Here is a 21,242-nt window from a genome sequence, read left to right as displayed (position 1 = left end):
CTTCCCTTTGAAGAACCGGTCCACATAGAAATGACTCGTTCAACATTTTTTGACACTTCCATCAAAATATGTTGATGCCAGATGACCAGAGTACTGGAAGATGCAGGACCATGGAATTAGATTTCTTCAATTTACTGAAGTAGTAATGTACATACAATAAATCAGGTAGAGCAGTACATAACAATTACAATTGAGCTGTGGCATGTACCATCGCCACTGAAGTCAGGCACATGCTCAGCACTCCTGTCACTGCTTCATAACCAATCTTGGAATCCCTCTTCAGTTCTTCAAAATCTGTACAACTGTGTCAAACCTACGCAAATAATTGGCCAACTTAGTTCCTCTGTATGATGATCTTAAAGAATATATAATTCTTGCAGGCAAGAAGATTGCCTATACTTGAGTAACTTAATACATCAGATCATCAGAAGCCATCCTTCTCCTGGCAACAAGCTTTTCATCACCACAGTTCAGTTAAGCATTAGTTGATTTACACAACTCTGTACAGATCCATGCCGCGTCATGTCAAAACTACTAGTGACGACAATATTCTTATTGGCCAGGAAACTAGCTTCATCTGAATAAATGGTCTACTGAACATCTAACTGGAATCGATTTGTCAATAGCTTTATCATTAAAGATCACAATCCATTAAGCCTGAACTCCAATCCATGGCAAATGATCCATCAGTCACCAGCCACCTCATTTCCCTGCACTTCAACCTTATTCCTCAAATCTGTTCTGGTTCCTTATTAAACAATTTGCTTCCTCGGAAGTTAACGAGATGAATATCAATTCATCCCATCAGACCCAAAAGACATCCTGATAAACCTTGAGATTCACTCTGATCGGTGAGTCTTCAGACTGTATTTAGATAATAACACCAGTTCTGCTTGGTGAGGGAGACCTGGGACTTAGATCCAGGGATGGGCTCATTGTTGCATGATCCTTCAGAAGCTGTCGCGACACTCGATCAGCCAATACAGACTGTCCATCATAAGATTCCCCATGAACTGACCTTCCAATTCCTAGAACATCATTTTCTGATGGCACCAGTTCCGAAAAGATATGAGACCCTGATTGCAATCCCCGGAAAATGTCAGGATTAGAATCATGATAAGAGGAGCCACTGACATAAAGACCATTTGAGGGCTTTGGCATGCTTCCAAAACCCTCTTGCAAGTAAGCTGATTGTTTCAGGTAACCAAAAGGTATAGCACCATTGCCACCTGTCAAAGGTGTAGATGAGCCTGAAGTCGTCCGTGGGCTAGATATGGGAGAAGGAGACATTCTTCCATTCAGATGTTGTGGTGACCTTGAATGCAAAAGAGGGCTCCCTATGGGCGAAACGGGGCAAGATACATTCCTTGGAATACCAACATCACTGCATATCAGAGAATTGAAATGTAACCCAGAAGCGTACAATGTTGATAATTATAATTGTTACTGTTTGTGTTTGTGGGATTATGTGTGTGTGTGTGTGTGTGTGTGAGAGAGAGAGAGAGAGAGAGAGAGAGAGAGACCTAGCATGCAATTTTGAAACTCTGGATGAATGAACCGCAAGTTGCTCTGAATCCAAGGAGGAATAATTCCTTGTTTGCCCAATGCCCTGAGATGTCAATAAGTCACAACAACAGTAAAGATTGGTAGCATGTGAAAATTCATAATTTAAACAGGCGTAACAAATTCAGGCCAAAAAGACAAACAGGCGTAACAAGCCACTTCAAGATCTGCACCAAGACAACCAAAAAATATAAATAAAATGAGAAAGTAAGCAGTAGGTAAACTTGTCTCTGCCATGGGTCAAGCATTAAAGTTATAATGTGACTAAGACTGAGAGCAGAGACAGCGGCGTTGCCTGCACAAATACTAATCTCAAAACGTAAGCATGTTTTCTTAGCCACTGCAGTCATTGTCTCTCTATGCCTTACCAGAACAACTTATTCAGATTTTTGGTGCACTCACAGATGTTTTGCTTATAGGCCCCCTTTACCCTCGCAACTTGTCCATATGAAAGAGTTCCAGAAACATTTATCCCTTTTCCCCTTAACAAATTCACATGCAAAATGCTGATAGTATAAAGCTCACAAATAAATTGGATATGCCTACACTGTAGTCTGTTGTGAACCAAAATCCCAGTGAGATTACAGAGCCAAAATTAGGCATATCTGCAGGCAATATAATGTTAGTGCAGATCAGATGACAATTTTCAGCTTGTTTCACGTTTATTTGTTTACTTACAGCTGTGAGTGGTTACTAATGATCTGTTAGAACAAGGTAACTTACGCATAGTAAGACCTTGATTTGTTCCTTTGAAATTTTTTGTTACTTTCTTTGGGTTTTGCCCCCCTCTGCACCCCTCTCCACTCACCACAATAAAAAAGGAGAGCGAAGCAGATATACACTAAAAAATCAAAACATGACATGTTTCCATTCCAAATATAAGAAATAACAAATCTATTTCATGCCTTCAGTTTTTCATCCAGTTAATCACGAAGCTTTTGCACATGAAGTAATGAAAAGTTATCATGCATTCAGAATACATTACCCAAGGTAAATAAATGACAGGCTAAGCTCCACTGCAATATGATTTAAGAATGGAAAGTACAACAAAGATGATGAGACCCATTTAAACATATATTATAGCAATTGATTTCATTGCCTAAATGAACTGCTCATAGTAATTAATGCAACAATATAGGGCATGCTGGCATCCTACTTATGGATTAGATAAAGCAATATGAATAAGAAAAATACCAGAGCTTTCACCCCATTTGTAACACCAGGAGTTGGATCTGAAGGCTCAGGATCAGGAATAGGTCTTTCCAAAGGTGCAGCACACTTTACAAATGGGTGATCTAAAAGCTGAACTGCTGTAGGACGATGTAGTGGGTTGCGTTGCAAACATTGCCGCACAAAATCTTTTCCTTCATCTGAGAGGTAATCTGGAATGGGTGGAAGTTCCTTGCTATTCCCAATCTTGAACATAGCAGCAACCTGACATGCAAAAATCAGACAATAAGAAAAAATAATAAAAATTGCATATACAATTAGAATATATAAACTTTAATTAAGATGTATGCTTGAGAATTTGTAAAAGAAGCTTGTCTTAGAACTCTTATCAAAGACACAATTAAATAGCTGATAAATTTAAAGTATCCTATCTCGCTTTTCTTGTAACTGACCCCTTCATATTGACTCCAAGGAGGTTTTGTTGTAGCCATTTCCAAAACAGTGCATCCAAGACTCCATATATCCACAGCAAGGTTGTAACCACTTGAGTTCCTTATAACCTGCGCAAATAATAAATAGAAAATTGAGATACATTACAAAGAAGCTTTCACAATGGAAGGAAGCTCAAACCAGATAAATCGTGTCTTTTTCCCCCTTAAATGTGATGGATTATTAAGAACCAGAAATAAACCTCAAAGCCAAAAGACCAAAAGAAGAGGAAAAAGTAGTCTAACCTCCGGTGCCAGCCAGTAAGGGCTTCCTTTAAATGACAATGGACATGACTGCCCTGCAATCTGCAAAGCATATATTACATAAGTAGAGGAAGTAACCTTACAGAACAAAGTCTAATCATTGAATAATAATGCAGTATCAAATAAGTACATAATTTAATCTTCACAAGCTTGGGCTACCTCCAATTTAATCTCACAAAGTTCATTCAAAATGAAAATGATTAAGCCTACACATGCTACACTTACATGCTTTGCCATCCCAAAGTCAGCCAACTTAACACGACCATTAGGATCTACAAGTATGTTTGCTCCTTTAATATCTCTGTACAAGAAATATAGGATAGGAAGATGAACATTATTTTCCTTGATGCAAATATCACTAGACAGCTGCCATTAAGTTCATAGTTCTAAATATCAGATTAGGAATAGATAACTTAACTCACCTATGGACAGTAGACTTAGAGTGTAGGTAGGCAAGCCCACACAAGATCTGTTGAGTATAACTGCGAATTGCTAGTTCACCAAGCTGTCCATACTCCTGGAGAAGTTTATAAATAGACCCACCAGATACATACTCAAGGTAAATATAGAGTCTGTCATCTACCTGCTCAGGAATTCAATCCAAAATTCAGTAAGTAAAGCATAATAATCATTAACCCCTAGTTTTTCTCTTTTACTTTTATTTTCCAATAAATTGCTTACCAAGTTATAGTATTTTGCAGTTAGGTAAGTCAAGTGACCACGAATATAGTTCCCAAAAGTTTCTTAACATTATGATTCATATTTCTCAATAACATAAAGGGCAACTGCTTTGGAAAGAATCCTTTGGTCAATGGAGTTTCTAATTATCTTAATAACAATTTTAAATAACCATAATAGACAAAATTTCAAACCAACAAAACAGATTGTCAGACATTGGACACACCTTTTCAGACCCATAGTATTGCACAATGTTCGGATGCCATAAGCGGCTCAATAAAGCAATTTCCTGTTGGAGCAATAAGAATATGAAATTCTTTCAAAGCTACAACCAAGTTAAAGCATAACAAGGAACACATTTTTGCTTTTGATATCATATGGACAACTGAAAACTTCGTACTCTGATGCAAAAACAGCTTACCTGCATCAACTGCTTAGTACTTTCTTTTGACTTGGCGTCATCAGAAAATAAAGTAACCTCCTTCATTGCACACATTTCACCACTTTCACTGAGGAAGTTACAAAACAAAATCAGACATAACAATACCAATTACTGACAAATCTTTCAAAACAGAAAACAGGGAGAAATCCTCAGATGCGCACTTTCGTCAATCATGTAAGATATTGCAAGGAGCACATGCAATTGATAAATAAAATAAACACTGAAACATCAGTCTCAATTACTCAGCTCAAGGATGGACTAGCATAAGGCATAAATCAATGGGCAATAAATGCCAATTTCCCAGCATAAAAAACTTAAGAAAATGAAATTAACAACTATTTCTTTGGGGTATTATACCTGTTAAAGCCAACATAAACATGACCAAATGTGCCTCTGCCTAGAAGCTTTCCTTTCTTCCACCGTGAGCCAGGGATTACAGGATTCTCTGCCCTTCCTGGACTTCGTGGCACAGAGGGAGATGTTGCTGCTGAATTTGAATGGGAGAAAGGAGAAGAATTGGGAATTGTTACAGGAGGAAGGGGCAACCTGTGGCTTTGTTGTTTTCCATCATCATGCCAGCTAGTCTGTGACTCAGTGGCTGTGCCTGCTGATCTAGGGTGGATAGGAGTGACAGCACCACTATGAATTCTGGAACTAGGACCAGCACTGGTCATTCTAGGACTTGGTATTGGCGAATACTCAGGGCTGCCCCTACTTTGTTGCCAAAATAGCTGTCCTGACATGTCTCCACCCATTGAATTATGCCCAGAATTGTGACCTGAACCAGGACTGGAGCAATGGCCAGATCCAAGTAAACTGACATCAGTATAAGTCTTTCCTACCCAGAAAGGAGAGTTCATCAATTGTTCTGTGCCAAAAGCACTCATTGGACTTCTAGAAGGACTTGACATGGAGCTGTCCGGAGCACTGCTAAAAGCACCATGTTGGGGAACCTGTAGATTTGGCACATGATTGCTTATAGGTCTCCTTTTAGGTGATTTTGGTGAGATATTATTACCAAGGGAAATATTAGTCTGTTTTTTTGCCTCTCTTGAGTTACTTTGGCTGACTGTAGAGGATTGGTCCTTGAGCATCATACTTCAGACAAAAAAGAAGTTAACGATTGTCAGGGATGAGTCTTTTAGCAAACAAATGACAGAAGGAAACCAGAAGTAAAATGTGCAATACCATGTTTGTACAAGAATAAACCCACATTGCAAGCACCATGGTTAACTAAAAGCAAGAAGGCTCACCTGGAAGGGCCGCTTGCAGCAGTTCTAGTCCCATTGTCATAATCAGTTGCTTGGGGACTACGATGATGTGAGTCAGTGGGATCATCACTTTCAGCAGAGCACTCACTGGAAACTGAAGCAGTATTGAAATCTCCATCTAGGTCATTAGGATTTGGCCTATGACGTATGCATCCAGGTCTTGGGAGAGGCAGAAATAATGATGACTTTGAGCCTTTTTCTGGCCTTGGTTTGGTTGATATGCTAATTCCAGAATCTGTACGACCCACAATTGCAGGGTGCAGATCAGGAAGTGGAAGCGGTTGAGCAAGAGGCCTTTCAGCAAAACTTTGACACCTAGAAACCTGCTTAGAAGGTGAAGGAGACCTTGATGCTGCTTGGGATTGAGACCCTTTTTCAGAAATTGTGTCAGTGCAACGTCTTCGTGATACCCCTGATCTACTGTTTGGTTTACCTTCAGATGGAATCTTAAATTTTCGATGTAAAGTATCAATGAAACTTTCCTTGCTTGATTTCTTCTTCACTTCTTTAGATGATGACTTTCCCCACCATGAAGGCATGTTTCTGATTTCTAAGATCTGGAGCGCTAGTTAGCAAGTTTTTCTAAAGTAAATTCATTTCCAAATATCATACTACAACTCTAGAGCTTGAGACCAATATAGAATTCAATTCTTTAATCCAACAATGGATTCAAAATAGGGAAGCTTCAGAAAATTCTGGATTGTGAGCTGGAATCCTGTGAGCTTCACAACCAACAGCAAATGCTAAAATCTGCAGAAAAGAAAAAGAAGAGGGGAGGAGGGACCACATGCTTAGTTTTCCTCAAATACTTATATGTACCATGATCAAAAGCCAGTAAGATCACAATAATACTCCATACCATACACGAATTTACAGCTTTAAGTACTTCGATAGGAAAATATGACATTCCTTTCTTTTGTAGGCAAACGAGTGTATCTGTTTATGTTAATGCATGTTTGTCTATCTTCTAAACCAATAACTTTCATCATGTGGATTGAGATAACATGTCACTAAGAAACCGCGGTTTCTCAAATTTCTTGATTAGAGGAATCGACTCCATGCCATGCATGCCACTATTATTATAAAGCAGAAACCAGACTTCTTAAACCTCAGTCTCTTCAGCCCTCTGCCTTTAGGGTTTCTCAGATAACCACTTTAAGTCCCCAAGCTACCAGGTTCTACTTGATTCACTTCAACTTCATGAAAACCCAGAAACAGAACAACATTTGACTTCACCAATGTAAAAAAATCACATCGGTTTCTATAACCATAAACAAACTCGACTTCAATCCCTAGGAGCAACAAACATCTTTCAAAACACATATTACAACCGAAAAAGATATGATTTTGAATCTGAAATTTTTTATTGTTTAGACCGTGAAACAATACTAAACATTTTTCTTTTCCCTCCCCAATTTTCTCGGAAACCAAACAAAATGTCACGCTCTTAAAACTGCTCAAAACTTAATTTCCAACCAACAGATCTACATACAAACTCCAAAAATGATAGAAACAAACTACAACGAACACCGCAATTAACTGATAAACAATAACTAACAAAAATTACTCAACATCAAACGAAACAAAAAAAGGAAACTTACTTCACATGCTTGGAGCTACGAATCTGAGCTCCAACACACTGATAAATTGACGAAAATCGAGCGAGAATTTGCTTCAAATCATCCAATATATCGCCAGCTAAGAAGCAAAAACCCGAACCAAAAAAAAAGCCCTAGAAATCTAAATTGAAAGAGAGAGATATTTTAAAGATTTATTTTTTTTTTTTAGCTTTTGTGAAATTGTGAGAGTCTTGTTAATAGATCGCGTAGAGATAGAGATTGATAGAAATGGAGAGAGAAAGCAAGAGAGAGGATGTCTGAGTTGAGACATGGAGTTGTCTGAACGTTGATTTTAGAATATTAAAAAAAAATTAGTACTATTATTATACGATAATAAAATTTGAATATAATAATCATAAAAATAAATAAAAAGCACGAGCAGCACTGCAGCAGTAAATTTCCACGTACAGTTATTTTTATATTTCTCTTCCATTAGGATCTGATCCCGCCTTCTAACCTTTTTTTTTTTATAAAAATAATTTTGATTTTTGAAAAATAAATTATAAATTATAAATCTTCCTCTACTTCATTGTTTACGTGAGTTAAATGTGCACAATTTAAATTTTTTTTATGGGGTTGGTGGCTGCAAATTAATTACTCGTCTTGTTTTGAAAAAAAAATCTTATGTACCATAAAATTTTTAAAATATAATTTTGACTCCCAAAGGTCAATTTTTTTTAATTTTAATTTTATAGTATATAGTATTTGCGTATCTCTTTCTTTCCGCCACCAAATTGTAGTAATTAACGATGCATGGGTTTTGGCAGAATTCCTAGCCTTCAATTTTAGACCTGGCTGACTGCAATTAAGCTTTTGACAATAAGGCTCCAAGTCAATTTAATCTACTGAATATGATATTTTTATGGTCCAGTTTTCCATCATTCTTCTGAAAAGACATTTACATATATATATATATATATATCTATGAACTAATAAAAAATCATACCCTTCATCAACTCTTCAACTCTCTTTCCATCAAAAATGCAAAGAACAAAATATGTCTTCGCATCTATAATATTTTTATGTTTGCATGTCCTAGTTTAAGACTTTGATAGAACTTTGAGACTTTCCTAATAGTAATATTTCATGGTTATTCAATTTTTTATTCACTTTTATTTTTTTTATAACTAGGGAATTAGGTATTAAAATTAAATACTTATTATATATATATAATCAAATTCAATACTTCTGTTTTGAAGATAAAATATTGGTACTATTATGAAATATTACTTGTGAATAAGATAACAAGTACTATGACTCTAAAGACAACAAAACACAATGATTCTAAAATTTTGAAAATGTCTAAAACTATTCGAAATAATCAATGAATTTTAGGAATTACTATTTATCCAATTTATAAAATGTGCACCAAAGTCCTTTGCCCCAACTTTATGATTACCTAAAAATACCCTTGTAATCATTACTCTTATTATTTACTCTATTATTGTTAGCTTAAATTTTGAAGGAAGAAAGCATCAAAATAAAAAGTTAAGTGACAAAAGTCTCGGACTATAATTTTATTATGCATTGTACATCGAGAAAGGTTGGGAGGCTTTGGAAATGAAAGAAAAGATTGGCAAGCGGCCCAGACCATGGAATGGAATTGAAAGGGGAGATGTACATGGCCATGTGGAAAGCTTAGAAGGAGGGAACTCGTGGGGTCCTTCGGAATTTAAGCCCCACCACCACTAGCACAATTGCACGTGGCATGACCCCACAATTGCCTTTTCTTTTTTTCCTTATCATGTCTAATTGGCAACTTGGCGTTGGTACATCTCTCCTCCCCATCCCATGACAAAAAAATAACTTCATTTGCGCCGTAGGAGCCTGCATTATGCCTTACTCTCTCATATGTTTCATGTGGGTTGCTATATGCTAGAACCGCCAAACCCTACATCCGGAATGTGGGTCCCCATCCGACGGCTGTGATTATTTATTCGGTATATTTATATATAAACAATAAAATCTTCAAATTTCCATATAAATCTTCATGTTTCATTTCTTGGTAGTAGTAAATGATTATTTAGAACTCGCCTTTTTTTTCTAGAAGTGAGAAGTTCATATTCACGTGTTGAAAATGACCCGTGGGCTATTGGTTCAATGCTGAAAATGACATTCTTTTTCATATCTCTGAATTTGTAAATTCAGTGCTGCTAGTTAGGTGGTTGTAAAGGTGATTGCCTGTTCTCCTTTTTTTTTTTTCTTTATTGATTTTTTAAGTTGTGATAGAAAGTCTTTTACAGTAATAATGGCGCGTTAAATAGAATAGGAAAGTTGATTGCTGTATAAGTTTCAACTTTGCATATTCTTGCTCTTAAATTTGAGTGGTTTTTTTTTATTTTGAAGGAAAGAAAGAATTAAGGATGTCAATAAATCTCGAACGTTGTTTGTTGATAAAGGACATTGATTCTTCATGTAACAAATAATACCCATACCACTTATGCACGCGAGCTTTAGAGCTCATGGAAAGACAGTAGAGGCGTCAAATTTTGACAAAGTCAAAAGAGATGGACTGGAATGTATTAGTCCATGCAGAAAAACCCACAAATCTTTTGTCCGTACCCCTTTACACTCCCCCAGCTTCCTGAAATTTCTGGTCAAGGGATCAATGACTTTTGAACTTCTGGGACCAGCCAGGGTCACTTCTTGGGTCCCATTTTGTGGCCAGGCCCAGCCAAGTCCAGATCAGTTTGGACAGCCACGAAGATCAGGTGAACCAGGCCAGAGTCCATACATAATCAAGCTGGAATTTCCCAGGCCAACCACAAAAATTTGTCCTCTAATCATTGATTTGAGGAGAAAAGATACCTAGGTTCTTTTATGCATCAACAAAGAATAATCATACCCTGAAATGCTCTGTGATATGAGTATTGTAGTTGCTATGATTTTATCAGTAACAAGCCGATGGCAGTGACTAAAAGAGTTGAGGGGACTCCAAATTTGAGATGGCTCCAAAACGTTAAAGTGTACCCCAGAATTGGAACACGGCAGGCCTGCTCACACACTATCAAGTTGGCAGCAGATCCCAATAATGAGAGGTTCCCAGCCACAGTACTGACCCAAGCTAAAATGAGCCATGCTTTCTTCTCAGAGGCTGTTGAAATCAATGCTGCTGATGCAGCCATCCTTGCCCCAAGCAACAGAACTGATACAAGTGAAACATATGGGGATTAAGCAACATATTACCTCATATGTGCATGGTTTAAATTATGACAGCTATGATGTCAATAATGACTCAAAACAAACCAAGGTTTCATCATAAGGATAGAGAATTAAAACCAGTGACAAGTAGAATCACCAAGGTAGCAAGGCTTCCACTATAGATGTCACTCACACACACACACTCAACACAAACATGTGAAAGAATTTGTCAGTAAGCTATTCAAGAGGTTTAAGTCCATTGGCAATTGAGAATCTATAAATGAACTAAATGACAGATTAAAAGAGGCATCCCGCTTATCCGAGGCCTAATTCAAATGGACACCATAGCATCAGTTCAATACTTCCACAAAATTTCAAGCATCTAGTCTAGGAATGAAAGTTCTATTACTGGCTTGCATCTCAAAATGTATAATATTAGTAACAGCATATGCTGGTGGACAGGTTTCTATCTTTGCAGTTTCAGAAACTAAAATAGAGCTGAAGCTAATGTGCTTTAGTTTAATTATAAGTTGCGATCACTTGTTGCTTTTCTGATGAAAGGAAAGAATGAAACATTGAGAGCTTGAGATAGTTAAGTGTCAACTTATCTGTTTATTCCTTTAATTACCTGTTTAACAAAGAATTTCATTTTATTTTTTTATGTGTTCAAAAAGATGTAAAACAAAAACTTATATCCCATCAGTCATTTTACTAATTTTCCATTACTTTAGTTGTAGTTGAATCTTCAAAGAACTGAGAATGAGATTTTTACCCAGTTGAAGCTTTTTAATTTCATTAAATTAATTAAAGCAAGAAGATCCACAATTCTAAAAGGAAATTTGTTTCATTCCTCTTCTTGACTTGACCTGAGTATGGGTATTGCATATGACTTGAAACAGATATTTGGGAAGCTTGTTTCTTTTTTGAAGCTCGTCAACTTCATTAAATTAAAGGAAAGAGATCCATAATTCTTGAAGAAAATTCATTCTGTTCATTGCTCTTCTTTTACTACATCTGAGTAGTGCATGACCCAAACTGCAGATATGTCAAAAAAGCAGTTAAAATGTTTCAAGATTTTATCAAAAATCAAGTATTTGGAGGAAAGAGGCTGTTTTGAACATTTATATGGTGAGGATCCTACGTTTTAGTTACATCAGACGAATTGTGCCAAGTTCTATAATTTACCTAATTGCTATGTTGAAGTGTAGCTACATTTTCCTTTTGCTTCTTTACATGGCGACGTTCTTAAAAGCTCTCAAAATGTACAGCTCAGTTCTCTTCAGAAAGATATGCTTTTAGCATAACTTGTTGTTCAACTCCACACTGTCATAACGCAAATCAACTGTACCATCAGCAAATTTGTCTTATGACCAGAATATAGTTACATTTTATTTTATTTTTCATTTGTTCATATGATTAGGATCTAATTATGCTTTATCTTTTCATTCAGCAACATCCTAAATCAGAAGGCATAAGCCATTCTTTAAAATGCAAAATCTATCCCAGCTCCAAGAACCAAAGAATCCTATATCCTAAAATAAACTGTGGGAGAAACTTCATTAATGTTATATATTCTTCAAAACTGATCTAGTTTTCCACTGCTAAAAACATTGTTTCCGAGCAAGTGTTGCAAAGAAATAGAATTTGAATGAGACCAAATTTGAAAGCCACTCTCATCAAGAAGAAGATAGAGCAATATAGAAGAGAAAAATCAACATACCAGTGGGCACATTTGAGACCAGATTTGACAGGACAAGAATGGCAAGTGCAAGGACTGCTATTCCACTGACTTGATCAATCTTTGCATAGGGTTCCATTAACTCCCATAGAGCGCTTGGGATTCCAGTTTTATTAAAACCTTGGACGGTGACAAACATCCCGCAGAAGAATATTAGAAGAGAGTAGGATACCTGTTCAAACCAGAGAAGTAAAATTCCCAACAAGTTACTGACAATTCCATATGTCTAAACAGTAATACGATCAATTCACATCTAAATTAGGGGTAAAAGAGTCATAGTAGCTGATTTTACCTTCTCCAGGTATGGCACAGCATCCTTAAAATCAAGAATCATGAGACCAAGTGCAGCAGAAATTGCAGTCCCTGACATATTAAGACCCATAAGCAAAGAGATCAACATTCCTACAACAACTAGATAAACACAGGATTTCCACAGCTTCCTTTTCCACCTTTCTGAACAATTTGAAGTCCTTGACTCCCAGGGACCATTCAGGAAGCCATGAATCTCAGTCTCACCCTGGTTTGAATTTACACGGTTTCTAAGAGTGTCATAATGAACCAAGTTCCCACTACCATTTGCATAGGGAAAGGTTAGCACATTTGTAATTTCCAATCCAGGGAGTCGTCCTTGAGAGCTTGATGATGCCAAACGTGACATTGTGGCTGGTGAAAAATGGTGAGAACTTACACTATCCCCAGTAAGAAATTGTGCAGCTGAATCTTCTTCATCTATCTTAGCAGATAACAAATTCCAATACATGCATATAAGTAATAGAGCATTGACAATTGATCCTAGTATAGTCGCAGGGAGAATTCCGGTTAAGAATTCCCCAAAAGAAATCCCACTCTCTGTGGCTATAACCAAGTTTTGTGGGTTGCCAATAGGAGTTGCTGTAGATCCAATATTAGCACTTGAGGCAAGGGCAAGTAAGAAAGGTTGAGGTGGGAGATTCTTCTGCCTTGCAGTTTTCAACACAAATTCAGTCAAAACCATACAAGATGTGTCGTTGGTGAAGAAAGCACTTGAAATGGCAGAAATTAAGCAGATTCTGCAAATTAGGTCCTTTGCGCCCTTACTCTTCCATGTGAGCAACTTACTTAAGTACTTAAATGCATCCGCGCTTTCAAGATATCCACTGACAACCATTGTACCAAAGAGTAGACCAAGGATTGAAAGATCGATTGCTTCATATGCCTGATCAACAGTTAGGACTTGAAAAATGACCATCAGCATACCTCCTAAAAGGGACCCTGCAGTCCTCCCGATGGGTAGACATGGAACAGCAGGAAAAACTGCCAGTACCCAGAAGATTGCAAAGGCAATTGAGCCTAGAATCACTTTTACATAAGACGCCATTGCCATCTTTTAGCATTCTTAAAAAGCCTTATCCAACAGACACTGCACAAGGCTCCAGGCCTTCAAGCTCGAAATCTTGATAATTAAAACGATAAAGAAGATTGTCTTAAATACCTTATGTTTCTGTCTTGGGATCAGACTGCTGATTTCGTTCTGCTTGGGAAAAGTAATACTAGTAAGAACAACTACTACAGCTACTATTTCTAGCAAGTACAACAAAATTAGCTTTATTTTTATCAGCAAGACTGTTACGAGAGAGCCGTTGACAATACATTAAACTATGTTCCATTACCTGGAAAAAAGCTAGTTCAATTAGCTTTTAGTTGAGAACACTTTGCAATGCCAGAATCCCACATGTGTTTTGGCTGGCCCGTCTTCTCTCTTCTATTTTTTTAGAGTTCCAGAATTTGTAAGAAACCCCACTTGCACCTTGCAATTATTGAGGAAAAGGGACAGGGCGCAACCGCTGGCTCCAGGCTTGGTTGCGCTAGGTCACGATATATCCTGACATTACGATATTTCATCGGATATTAAAAAATAATAAAAATTAAGAAAAATGATAAAATAGATTAACGGCTAAACTAAAAAAAATATAGTAAATAAAGTTATATTTGTAAAAATTTGAATATAAAAATAATATATCCATTTATCTAATAAATAAAGAAAACAAATCTTCATCTTTTTAAATTTAAGTATATTTTCTTATCAGCCACTCAATATTAAAAAATAATACATTTTCTCACTAATATTTATATTTATTAGAACTCTCAACTTATGTTTAATCTGATTTATTTTACTAATATTGTTTTTACCTATTTTACACATAAAAATATCAAAATGAAAACCTATTTATGCTTTAAAAAAAAACCTATTTCATGAAAAATATTATATTATTTTACCTATTCTTCTTTGTTGACATTTTATAATTAACCATTTTCCAAAAATAAAATAAATTAGAAGGAAACAAATTAATCTCACAAAACATAAACTTACAGTAACTTGTCCTTTGTGGACATCTGATACATTAGTACCTTGTCTGGAAATAAAAACATTTGACGGGTTAGCTTTAAGAATAAGATAAGGATCACTCACTCATCCTGTCTTGGGTTTGAATATTATATACTACTATATTCCCCTGGGTCACCCTAGCAATACCATTTACTAGTGCTATTCTTTTTGTTCTTATTTACAAAGAGAGCTACCAAAGACAAAAAAAAGAAAAAAAGCAGAGAGTTAAATTCAATAATTCATGATTAAAAAAGATAAGACAAATTAAACTATTGGATGGACCTTGATAAATGAAGTCCATGTTATCACTATATCGTGAAAGAAACGTTAGTACTAAATTTGGTCAAATAAATTATTGTTAGAGATATTAATAGGTAGAGTATTGATTATTTTTTAGATATTTTATCTTGAATTTTATTATTTGATAGACTACTCAAACTTTATAAATTTATAATCAATTCTTATGTATATTATTATTAAAAATTAATTTTATAAAAAATTAAATTAAATTTTAAAATAGTATTTAGAATAATAGATGAATTTTAATCAGCATTACATTAATTATAAAAATTAATTTAAAATTAAAATTAATTATTTATAATTAAATTTAAATAATAAATATTTTAAAATTACTATTCAAATCTTACCTGAACCTGTGACTAACATAATCTAAAAATAATTTTACCATTCAAACCAGGGTTGGGCTTCCTGCCTATTAGTCTCTGGACTCAAAGAAGAAGGGCTCAAGATTGCAGTTCGTCGTTCGAAATTGTGGGCCCAAGACTTAACAATGCTAATCGATAATCACAGAACTTGAGGAAAACTGTAAAATTGGCATTGAGCAAAGCACGCTCAATTTGTGTCAGCGTGAACATGGAATTTGAAGGGCAGTGTTTATTTAACAAGATATATATTCATGGCTAAAAGGGGAAAAGAAATTTGATCATGATCAATTCTTGGGCAGAATCTAGCATTAGCTGGCAAGTTGGAGAACATGGTGACTTTTTTATTTTTATTTTTTTGCTTTCTGGCTAGAAGAAAGCCATGACACGTGCAACACTTCAAAACTAATAGCATTATTTTATTTAACATAAACCAAACCCAGTCCCTTTGAAACAAACATTTGCCGCCATGCCTAATTGGTGAAACCTCGCAGCTCTTGATCTTCTCTATAAGATGAGTGCCACGTATCCTTTTCTTCTTTGTGTTTTTTCTTATAAGCCTCTTGTAAAGGACATTTATTTAATCATCTAAAGAGTATCAAACCGATAGCAGTAACTATAAGCGTTGAGGGAAGTCCAAATATAAGGTGTTTCCAGAAGGACAAAGTGTATCCAAGGTTTGGAGCACGACGAGCTTGCTCACACACTATCAAGTTAGCAGCTGATCCCAGTAGTGAAAGGTTCCCAGCCACAGTGCTGACCCAGGCTAAAATAAGCCATGCTTTCTTCTCATCAGATGCAGAAATTGCAGCAGCTGATGCTGCCACACGCCCTCCAAGCAACAGAACTGAAAAGTATCAAACATGTTGGTGCTAAGCAACTAGAAAGTTATGTGCCCTTGTACATAAAAGGTGGTTGCAAAACTGATTACTGTTTTAGGAGAATAGAAACGAAGAAACAAAGATCTCTACTTTAAAGATGCTAGTGTTATCTGATGCATGTTCATAGGAGAGAAACATCAACATACCGGTCGGTACATTTGAGGCCAAATTGGAGAGGACAAGTATGACAATGGCTAGAATTGCTATCCCTGAAACACGATTGATCTTTGCATAGGGTTCCATCAAGTCCCAAAGAGTGCTTGGGATTCCACTTTTGTTGAAGCCCTCGACTGTGATAAACATTCCGCAGAAGAAAATTAAAAGCGAATAGGACACCTGGTCACAGAAAGTAATTGAGCTTAATTAATTAACTATATCTGGCCAAAAAAAGAACAACTATAACATTTAAGTTCTTATGAAACTAATAATGCTTTTCTTTTTCTATTTCCAATCTGATTTTATTTTTCAAAAACCTTTTCTAGGCAAGGCCGAGCATCCTGAAAGTCAAGAACTATAAGAGCAAGTGCTGCGGTAATTGCAGTCCAGGACATATTAAGGCCCATAAGCAGAGAAATCAGCATCCCTATGGTAACAAAGTAGACACTGAATCTCCAAAAACTCCTTTTCCACCTTCTGGGTAAGCTTTCCTTTTCTCCTAAAGATTGCACAGAACATACGTCTGGCAAGCTATCCGTCAATGCAATCATCTTTGAAGCCACAGGTTCCTCCTTTCCATGGGAGTCCGTCAATGCAATCATCTTTGAAGCCACAGGTTCCTCCTTTCCATGGGAGTGGCCTTCCATCGTCCCCTCCTTTGATGCATTTGAATTCCTTGCAGAATCAGTTGCACCACTAGGTACCCTCTGGATTTCATTCTGATCAGCTGAATTTACTCGGCTTCTGAGGTTGTCAACATGAGCTGTGCTACCAATTGAGTTGGGAGACCTTATCACATTCATAGGGTCCAATGTTGAGTTCCATTCTTGAGAGTTCGATGAAGAAAAATGTGACATGGTTGCTGGTGAAAACCGATGAGAAGTCACATCCGCTTCAGCTACAGCCGCTCCACTTGGATCTTCTTCATCCTTCTGAAAAGATAACAATCTCCAATACATGCACAGGAGAAGTAAAGCATTCACTAAGACTCCTACCAGCATTGCAGGTAGAATTCCAATAAGAAAATCCCCAAAAGAAATTTTACTCTGAACTGCTATAACGAGGTTTTGAGGATTCCCAATTGGAGTTGCTGAAGACCCTATATTGGCACTTGAGGCAAGAGCAAGCAGGAATGGATGAGGGGGTAGATTATGTTGTCTTGCAATTTTCAACACAAATTCGGTCAAAACCACACATGAGGTATCATTGGTGAAAAGAGCACTTGAAAGGGCAGAAATCAGGCAAATTCTGCAAAGTAAGTCCTTGGCACCCTTACTTTTCCATGCAAGCAACTTACCTAAATATTTGAACATATCTGCTCTTTCAAGATAGACACTGACAACCATAGTACCAAATAAAAGGCCAAGGATTGGGAGATCAATTGCATCATATGCTTGATCTGGGGTTATGACTCTGAACAAAACCATAAGCATGGCCCCCAGTAAGGACCCTGCAGTCCTCCCAACTGGTAGAAAGGGGACAGCAGGGAAAACTGCCAATACCCAGAACATTGCAAAGGCAATTGAGCCTAGAACCACTTTAACAGAAGAAGCCATGGCCATTGTTTCTGATCAATTAAAAAACTAGAGAATTCCAAACCTTCGAAATCTTATCCAGTACAAGCAGTCCAGTTCATGCCATCAGTTTCCCGGCCAAAACAACTGCGCAGAGCTGCTTAGCAGTATGATCCAACAGAACATTGTTTTCGAAGTAAAAGATTTATGTCCTCGAGACACTGTAATTAATTCAAGGCAAATTTCAAAAGAAGTCAGAAAACTCAGTAAAACTCAAAACAGCAAGCACCCAAAAAATTTTGGAAAGAAGTAACAGAGTCTACGATTCAACTATCTCCTTTGTCGCTAAGTCATGGCCATTTTAGTGAACTTCTAATCCACAACCTCTATTGAATTCAAAGTATTCAGATGCAAAGCATGTTCATACAAAGTACTGGAGAAAAAGTTTGGACTCACAGTAATGAATAATTGAACAGGCCCATCCTTGCATGTGAAGTCAACGGCTTTCCATCAAACCAGGTTTTGCATTAGATGGGTTTGGAAAGCACATCTTTCCAGATGTCTGAAGGAGAAATGTAGATCACAGGTTCGGTTTAACGAGTTGGAGCCTCCTTTTAAAGCCGTGCAAGAAATCTTGTTTTGTCTTGTCTTGTATGATTTCCACGTCCACTCCGACAATCGCATTTATTCAATCTTTTATTTTCTTTCTTTGTCCTTCAATCTTTTTGAAAGTTGAATTTTATAATCTATTATTTTCTTTCCTTTTCCTTCAATCTTTTAGAAAGTTACCCTCTTAAGCATCCTTGCAAGAGCACTAACATATTATGAATTAATTAATTCTAATAATTCACTAGTGTCAAACAAATGAAGGGAAAAAAAAAATACCACTGATAACGATCCATTTTGTATTATATCTATTTAGTACGTAGAAGTTGGTTAAATTTAAACCGACTTCGTTGCCCAAATTCTTTCACTGGATTTCCAGCTCGAGTTGTAAGCTGCAACCTACCCGAGTAGCAATTAGTTGCTATCCAGAGTTGGAGGCTAACAGGAACGAAATTAGTTAATTTTTATTGAAAAATTAAAAATATAAAAATTAAAATTTTTTAAATTAATAAATTAAATTTAATAAATAATTAAAAAAATTTATAATAAATAATAATTTTATATAATATATAAATTAAAAAATAAAAATTTAAAAATAATTTCATAAATATCGAATTTTATTTGAAAAGTGCCTGTTTTTTCAAATTTGAACTTAAAATATTTTGATTCATATTATTTTTTTTCATAATTTGAAGTATTGAGGTTTAATAGTTCAAATGTAAAAAAATTATTTAAAATTTATTCAAATTTTAATCAAATCTGAATTTTTTTTTTGAAAAGTGTTTTTATTAAACTTTTGATTGATAAAAAATTCATAAACTACTTGAAAACTTATACAATTATACAAAAAAACTACTTTAAAAACTTGATAGTTGCTCAAAGAAAACAAAAACGCTCAACAACAAAATGAAGAACAAGCACATCACACCACTAACATAGAAAAAAAAAAACCTAAAATAAGATCCTAATCAATGGGTAGCCAATATCTAATATTTTTATTTTATTTTTATTTAAATTTAAAATATTAAATATAAAACTATATTATATAAAGTATAAATAATTAAATACTATAGATAAGATTTTACATAATTATTAAATAGTTAAATAATATAAATAAAATATAAAAAATTATTTTCTCTTAATTTTACCTAATGATGGTGAGTGGTTTTCATCACTTTTGTTCAAGTTCAGAAACTCATAAATTTATTTTGAATAATGAAATGTATTTTATTGATGAGTTATAAAAAAATAAAAATAAAAATAAAAAGAAAGAAGGAGAAATAATTGTGAAACAATTTAAATTAGGGAAAAGCTAAATAAGATTTATGAGGTTGTTTTATTATTTTTTAAATTATATTAATATTAAAATAAAAATGTTATTTTGAGAAAATTATTAAAAATATATAATAAATAAAATTTTTTAAAAATTATTAATATATATATAATAAAAACTTTTGAAAATTCCTAGCCCCATTGTTACATTACCCTCCGAGCCTGGAGACCAGGGGAGTCATTCAACGTTGTCACGTTGTTGGAGTAGTCAAGCCAGCTCAAGTTAAGAAACAATAACGGAAAGAGACAGCCTGACTGGACAACTCCCAACATTTCCAAATTCCAAGATGTTAGGCTCAACGCGAAACAGCGCGCATACTCAACAACAGCTGAATTAGTACTTTTGTTTAACTATTTGTAAGATGTCATAAATTGCGGCTTAATTATTTTTTTAAGGTGTTTGATGTGGATGTCATGCTATGATTAATCGAAAAAGCCAAGAATTGAGTTTTTGTTTTTATTCCTTTCTTTTTTTGGTCCAGGAATGATTTTATAGATCGGGATAAATTATACTTGCGGAGTTTAGTTTTTAGACGACATTAATAAATTATAGTAATAAAATAGAAGTGATCAATTATTGTTGAATTATTCCTTTATACTAATAGTCTTTTTATCATGTAATATATTCCATTGAAGTTAAATAAAGAAAGATATGTTTATAATATTTAAATTATTATGAATATTTTTATAAATATTTATTCATATTATTTATATTTAGAATTGATATAAATTAGATTAGATTAAAATTTAATCGATCTAATTCTTAAGTATTATATTCATCTTGTAAATTCAATTTAAATAAGAGGTTATCAGTTTATAAATATATCCTTACACTTTATTTATAAATATACACTTGAATAAAATATTCTTACTTCCTCTAAATACTTTCTCATCTCTTATAGTTGTTCTTTTAAGATTTATTTCATAACACGTTATCAGCACAATTATCTGATTTCTCAAGTTTTAGAATTATTATGTTTTCATTGTCTTCAAGCTTTAAAAGGATTTCAATGATTGTGTTTTGATTTATAGTTTTAAAAAATCAACTAAGTGAATTGATATCATTTTAGTATTTTTATTTCTTAAAAATCAACCTTAATATGAATTTTACTATCTGTAGTATATATTTTATCCCTTGATTGAAAAGTAAATTTGTTATTATATAGCTATTAATGAAAATTCATAAATATCAATTCTCTGAAATGAATGTGATAAATGAGCTATTAATAAAAATTATAAATTTTCATTCTCTAAAGTAAATTTGACAAACGAGCTACTAATAAAAAATTATAAATCTGTCCAATCCCTAAAGTGAATGAAATATCATTTAATAATTATGATCATAATCACGA

General features: G+C 34.9%; 3 protein-coding genes across 4 annotated transcripts; all 3 read right to left on the bottom strand.

Moving 5' to 3' along the window:
- Window positions 1-101: 101 nt before the first annotated feature.
- On the bottom strand, window positions 102-7,770 carry LOC110415824 (mitogen-activated protein kinase kinase kinase YODA-like). Of its 2 annotated transcripts, XM_021427572.2 has the most exons (12): window positions 7,478-7,770; window positions 5,859-6,626; window positions 4,963-5,703; window positions 4,585-4,672; window positions 4,390-4,452; window positions 3,908-4,068; window positions 3,711-3,786; window positions 3,468-3,527; window positions 3,186-3,293; window positions 2,758-2,997; window positions 1,524-1,609; window positions 102-1,384 (listed from the first exon to the last, which is right to left on the bottom strand). In XM_021427572.2, the coding sequence occupies exons 2-12, from the start codon at window positions 6,413-6,415 to the stop codon at window positions 871-873; spliced, it is 2,694 nt and encodes an 897-aa protein (XP_021283247.1). In that variant the 5' UTR covers window positions 6,416-6,626; window positions 7,478-7,770; the 3' UTR covers window positions 102-870. The 2 variants fall into 2 exon arrangements, with proteins under 2 accessions (XP_021283247.1, XP_021283256.1); XM_021427581.1 differs by lacking the exon at window positions 102-1,384 and having other exon boundaries at window positions 1,530-1,730.
- A 2,099-nt stretch (window positions 7,771-9,869) lies between these two features.
- On the bottom strand, window positions 9,870-14,186 carry LOC110425169 (silicon efflux transporter LSI2-like). The gene is made up of 4 exons (XM_021439994.2): window positions 14,024-14,186; window positions 12,667-13,884; window positions 12,357-12,546; window positions 9,870-10,640 (listed from the first exon to the last, which is right to left on the bottom strand). The coding sequence occupies exons 2-4, from the start codon at window positions 13,735-13,737 to the stop codon at window positions 10,375-10,377; spliced, it is 1,527 nt and encodes a 508-aa protein (XP_021295669.1). The 5' UTR covers window positions 13,738-13,884; window positions 14,024-14,186; the 3' UTR covers window positions 9,870-10,374.
- A 1,446-nt stretch (window positions 14,187-15,632) lies between these two features.
- LOC110425342 (silicon efflux transporter LSI2-like) lies at window positions 15,633-18,572 on the bottom strand. The gene is made up of 4 exons (XM_021440236.2): window positions 18,409-18,572; window positions 16,756-18,173; window positions 16,429-16,618; window positions 15,633-16,248 (listed from the first exon to the last, which is right to left on the bottom strand). Exons 2-4 carry the CDS (start codon window positions 17,998-18,000, stop codon window positions 15,986-15,988), a joined length of 1,698 nt encoding a protein of 565 aa, XP_021295911.1. The 5' UTR covers window positions 18,001-18,173; window positions 18,409-18,572; the 3' UTR covers window positions 15,633-15,985.
- Window positions 18,573-21,242: the final 2,670 nt, after the last annotated feature.

The sequence above is a fragment of the Theobroma umbraticum genome, unplaced genomic scaffold (genome assembly GCF_002168275.2).
Source record: "Theobroma umbraticum cultivar Fairchild unplaced genomic scaffold, ASM216827v3 scaffold_30.0, whole genome shotgun sequence".
NCBI classification, from domain to species: Eukaryota; Viridiplantae; Streptophyta; class Magnoliopsida; order Malvales; family Malvaceae; genus Theobroma; species Theobroma umbraticum.
The sequence above is the reverse complement of the archived record's forward strand: the minus strand, read 5'-3'. Positions and strand labels throughout refer to the sequence as shown.

What these genes read in the sequence shown, in the direction of transcription:
- LOC110415824 (XM_021427572.2), bottom strand. Translation starts at nt 6,415, where the DNA reads ATGCCTTCATGGTGGGGAAAGTCATCATCTAAAGAAGTGAAGAAGAAA. An exon ending in GCTGCAAGCGGCCCTTCCAG is followed by an intron (nt 5,704 to 5,858) that starts GTGAGCCTTCTT and finishes TTTTGTCTGAAG; the next exon opens with TATGATGCTCAAGGACCAAT. An exon ending in CTTACTGGCTGGCACCGGAG is followed by an intron (nt 3,294 to 3,467) that starts GTTAGACTACTT and finishes TTATTTGCGCAG; the next exon opens with GTTATAAGGAACTCAAGTGG.
- LOC110425169 (XM_021439994.2), bottom strand. Translation starts at nt 13,737, where the DNA reads ATGGCAATGGCGTCTTATGTAAAAGTGATTCTAGGCTCAATTGCCTTT. An exon ending in CTGTGCCATACCTGGAGAAG is followed by an intron (nt 12,547 to 12,666) that starts GTAAAATCAGCT and finishes TGGTTTGAACAG; the next exon opens with GTATCCTACTCTCTTCTAAT. An exon ending in GGTCTCAAATGTGCCCACTG is followed by an intron (nt 10,641 to 12,356) that starts GTATGTTGATTT and finishes CACTTGTATCAG; the next exon opens with TTCTGTTGCTTGGGGCAAGG.
- LOC110425342 (XM_021440236.2), bottom strand. Translation starts at nt 18,000, where the DNA reads ATGGCCATGGCTTCTTCTGTTAAAGTGGTTCTAGGCTCAATTGCCTTT. An exon ending in CTCGGCCTTGCCTAGAAAAG is followed by an intron (nt 16,619 to 16,755) that starts GTTTTTGAAAAA and finishes TTCTGTGACCAG; the next exon opens with GTGTCCTATTCGCTTTTAAT. An exon ending in GGCCTCAAATGTACCGACCG is followed by an intron (nt 16,249 to 16,428) that starts GTATGTTGATGT and finishes GATACTTTTCAG; the next exon opens with TTCTGTTGCTTGGAGGGCGT.